Raw genomic sequence first — 4,407 nt, forward strand, 5'->3', positions numbered from 1 at the left:
GGAGTGGGTATTACAGCATCTCACTCCTCTGCCTTATCATGACCCAGCCAAGCCCCCAGCCCTGAGAAGGAGAAGGCCCCTCAGCGTCACACAGCCATACAGGGGAGGAGTGGGTATTACAGCATCGCACCTGCCTTATGTCCCAGCCAAGCCCCCAGCCCTGAGAAGGAGAAGTCACCTTAGCGTCACACAGCCATACAGAGGAGGAGTGGGAATTACAGCATCTCCCTCACCTGCCTTATGTCCCAGCCAGCCCCCAGCCCTGAGAAGGAGAAGGCAACTCAGCGTCACACAGCCATACAGGGGAGGAGTGGGAATTACAGCATCTCAACGCCATAACTGGAGGGGAAGAAGTTGTAACCGTATTAATTATGGACACCACAGCCATGTTATCCCAACAAAAACGGACTACTTTGTTTTTTAATTTTTCTCCCCATAGCTCCAAAGATACTATAATAGGAAAAAACTCCAACAAGGCCATATTCTTTATCAGGCCCGTTGCAACCCATGATATAGGCCATTCCCCCGCACACCAGCGACCTGCAAAGTATGCCCCGTAACCATGGCTGCCGGACGCATCCGTGAACATTTCCAAACTATTATTGTCCACAGAAGGTGTTTGCCAATACACTAGGCCTGTGAAGTCAGAAAGGAAGTGTTGCCAAACTAGTAGATCCTCCTTATGTCCCTTATTCAATCGCACGAAATGATGCGGTTCCAAGATACCGCTCATGGCCATGGCAAGGCGGCGAGAAAAAATTCACCCAACTGGTAGGACTTTACATGCAAAATTTAATTTGCCCAGTAATGACTGCAATTGCTGAATTCACAATTTTTTAGACCGTAATGTCATGTCCACACCTGCTAACAAATACTGTAGTTTATCTCCCGGTAATCGGCATAGACCACGGGCAGAGTCAATCTCAATCCCCAAAAATGTTAACACCGTCGTAGGGCCTTCTGTTTTTTCATGCGCCAGGGGAACCCCAAAATCGCCAAACACATGAATAATTCCCTCCATCAGTATATCACATATCCTAGACCCGGCCGGGCCCGTGCAGAAAAAATCGTCCAGATAGTGTGTTACTGAGGAAAGGCCCGTTCGCTCTTTTACAACACCCATTCCAAGAACGTCGCGAATGGATCAAAATAGGCGCAAGAAATGGAGCAGCCCATTGGTAGGCATCTATCGATGAAGTACTCGTTTTGAAAATGGCAGCCTAGCAGATGTTGACTCCCCGGGTGAACCGGCAACAGCCGGAACGCCGATTCAACGTCCGTTTTTGCCATATAAGCGCTCGGGCCCGCTTTCTTCACCAGATCTAATGCGAAGTCAAATGATGTATAAGATCCGGAGGATAAATCTGACACAATACCATAGTTGACCGAACCCCCTTTGGGGAACGATAAATGATGGATCATCCGGAATTTGTTAAACTCTTTCTTAGGAACGACCCCAAGAGGCGAGACTACTAAATTCGATAAGGGTAAACGCGCCATGCGGCCTAGCTCCACTTCCTCAACTTATCTCGTATTATTTTTGGGTGTAAGCGCGCTGATCTCAAACTCTTTGTAATTTGCAATTTCGGGAGGTTGTTACAGGGGATTACAAAACCCTCCTGAAAGCCCTTTTTTATTAGAATGGCAGCATCCCGAAGCGGATATCTATCTAACCACTGCGCCATCGCCTCTTCTTTCACTGGAGTCCAAGCCTTTTCCAGGACCGTCGGCGCCTCGTCTGGGACCACCTTTTTCTTTACGGAAACACTTCCCAACCGAGTGGCCTCCTCCACAGCCTGAGCATTCGTAACGGAAACGGCATCCGTTTCCCCACTTGCACTGCGAGTCATTGAATGCCCAACAAATTCCACGTTTCGAGGAAGCTGCCGCGCCCCCAAAGCCACCTGAGGGGGCGCCGCTCTGAAAGGGCTCCCCCCGACTTGACGACCCGCCGATTTAGCTGACACGACCCTCATCCAGATCCCAATGTCACGGTGATCCCAATCCAACTCCGGAAGCACGGACATTCTCTGTCTAAATTGCTCATCATAGCGGAGACACGTTGTGCCCCCGTATGACCTATGCGCTTCCCATATTGCATCTAGATAACAAAATAGTGCTGAACACTTCTCAGGGTGTTTTTCCCCGATTATGCTGCCCAATATGGTAAACGCCTGTAACCAATTGCCGAAAGTTCTCGGAATAAGTCTGTACCGCCGCCTGTCCTCGTCTTCCTCTTTCCTATGTTCTTTGCCCTTTTCCCACTTCTCCACATTAACCTTTCTGGCGGTAACCCCGAACGTAGTTCGGGGTAAGCCGCGCAGGAAGTTTTCTCAGGTCCTGCTGGGCCGATCTGTGTAATTTTTTTTGCTGAACGCAGCTCGCACTTTGCTAGCTGCGTCAGTATACCGATCGCCACCGCCCCGCGCCGATTCGCCGCCATCTGCGTCGCCGTACAGCACCCCCCCCCAGACCCCTGCGCTGCCTGGCCTATCAGCGCCGGGCAGCGCTAAGAGGTGAATCGGGTCTCCCTTAGACGTCACGGCATCCATGACGTCGGTGACGTCATCCCGCCCTCCAGGAAATCCCGTTCTTTGAACGGGATTTCCTGATCGCCTATCGCCGGAGGCGATCGGCGGGGCTGGGGGGATGCCGCTGAGCAGCGGCTATCATGTAGCGAGCCCTTGGCTCGCTACATGATTTAAAAAAAAGAAAAAAATCAAAAAACCGGCTGCGCTGCCCCCTGGTGGTTTTTATTAGACCGCCAGGAGGGTTAAACCTTTCTAGAGGGAGTAAAGTAAAAATGTCAAAATACTCTCTCCTCCATATTTTCTCCTTCGTTTCCATCTTTACGTGCGCACCCAACGGCCCCTCGAAACATATATATGAGTGCCCCTTTGCTTTATCCAATATCGGGGTCTTTTTCTTGGTCGATTCCTCAACCGCCACTGCCGCCTGGGACCTCGATTCTATCACCACCTCCGTTTCAGTAAACGTGGTCGAAACCCTTGTCTCTGAAGTGCCACCATTGTCCTTGTCCCACACCTGTAGCGGGTTCCCCATAACCGCCCCAGCTGTGGGGGCTTCAAAAACACCAATTAACTGTTTCAATTTTTCCTTCAAGGAGGCGTCTCTCCCCTCTGATGAACCCCTCCTTGCATCCCCGTTAACAGTAGCAGAACTAGGAATCAAAGACCCACCAGGTGGATGCGCGGGGGTATTAAGGCCGTCATCCGTGGGCCCGGCCGGCTGGGAAGAAGCCGCCGCAGAAGAAGTCCCTTGGTCAGGACGTGGAGGTACGTGAGGCACCGGTGATGCCTCGCCTGAGCCGCCAGCAGATGCTGCAGGTGGCTGTAAAGACAACAGAAAAGAGCCTAGGGGAGTGTCGGAAACAGACCCCCCACAGCCGACAAACCTGAACCAATCCGGTGCCCAACCGTTTGGCCCGGTGCAATGCCTACTGGGAAAGCAGGGTGGTTAGACCCGGTGGTCTGATAATGCAGCGAGGGGACCCAGGCCAGAATGGGGCTCCTGCAGCGTCGAGGCTCAACTGCAGCAGTACCTGGGGTGCCAGCATACTGGGAGCAGCCGCCGCAACCATCTGGGGAGTAAATTGACTATGGGGGACCCCAGCCCCGAGAGGGACATGGGTGGGGAATGGTGGATAGGGTGACCCCGTTGTGCTGAGGGCCAATGCACCGGAGTCACCTGAATCGCGGGACTGTATAGGCCCAGGGGACTGGATAGGGCCTGAACATGTCCCTGGCTGTATTCCCTGGGAAGGGGGGTTGGAAAGTGCTTGCGGGAGGGTAGCAGCACTGCTCGTACTGGGAGAGATGGGGGAAGGAGAGGGGGGGTTAGTAGGGGGAGCGCCTGGGCTGGTGGCAACAAGTTGGGCAGGGGGGGGGGATCACAGTGGGTTCCTCCCTTTATTGGCCCGTTTCCTCCCTTTGCTCTTTTTTTGTTTGGCGCCCTGCGCTCCCCTGACGGCTACTGTGGCCTGTAGGTAGTCGCCGCCATGTGCAGAGGCAGGCCCCGCCCCCCGCCCACTGGGGGGAGATCCGGGGATGGGATCGGGATGCCACGGGGACTCGGCCGCCCGCTTGGGGCGGCTGGATAGGCACTCACCGTCCGGTTGGACCTGTGGGGAGGGGAGGGAGACAGCCTCGTGGTTGCCCGGCGGGTCCTCTGTGGGCGTTCTTGCACCGGAGCGGCTGGGGGCGCCGGGGGGGCGGGGGGATAAGGTGGAATCTGGTCCACCAGGCTCTGAAGCATAGCTTCCCCCCGTGTCGCCACCGCTTCCTGGAGCCGTCGCCATAAATTATCCGCCATCTCGCCGACACAGATGAGCCCAGGAAAGTCAGTGAACTTTCCTGCAGCTCAGCCGTCTGAGAAGTGACGCTATGT

General features: G+C 54.3%; 1 protein-coding gene across 1 annotated transcript; it reads right to left on the bottom strand.

Annotated features, from left to right (window-relative positions):
- Positions 1–2,331: 2,331 nt before the first annotated feature.
- LOC137536572 (uncharacterized) lies at positions 2,332–4,407 on the bottom strand. The gene is made up of 2 exons (XM_068258816.1): positions 4,129–4,407; positions 2,332–3,351 (listed from the first exon to the last, which is right to left on the bottom strand). Exons 1-2 carry the CDS (start codon positions 4,330–4,332, stop codon positions 2,617–2,619), a joined length of 939 nt encoding a protein of 312 aa, XP_068114917.1. The 5' UTR covers positions 4,333–4,407; the 3' UTR covers positions 2,332–2,616.

The sequence above is a fragment of the Hyperolius riggenbachi genome, chromosome 10, assembly GCF_040937935.1.
Source record: "Hyperolius riggenbachi isolate aHypRig1 chromosome 10, aHypRig1.pri, whole genome shotgun sequence".
In the NCBI taxonomy this organism is placed as follows: Eukaryota; Metazoa; Chordata; class Amphibia; order Anura; family Hyperoliidae; genus Hyperolius; species Hyperolius riggenbachi.

Excerpts from the sequence above, each read along its gene's own strand:
- LOC137536572 (XM_068258816.1), bottom strand. The coding sequence starts at position 4,332 with ATGGCGGATAATTTATGGCGACGGCTCCAGGAAGCGGTGGCGACACGG. Across the intron at positions 3,352-4,128 it reads CCCACAGGTCCAACCGGACG|CCACCTGCAGCATCTGCTGG; the intron begins GTGAGTGCCTAT and ends TTGTCTTTACAG.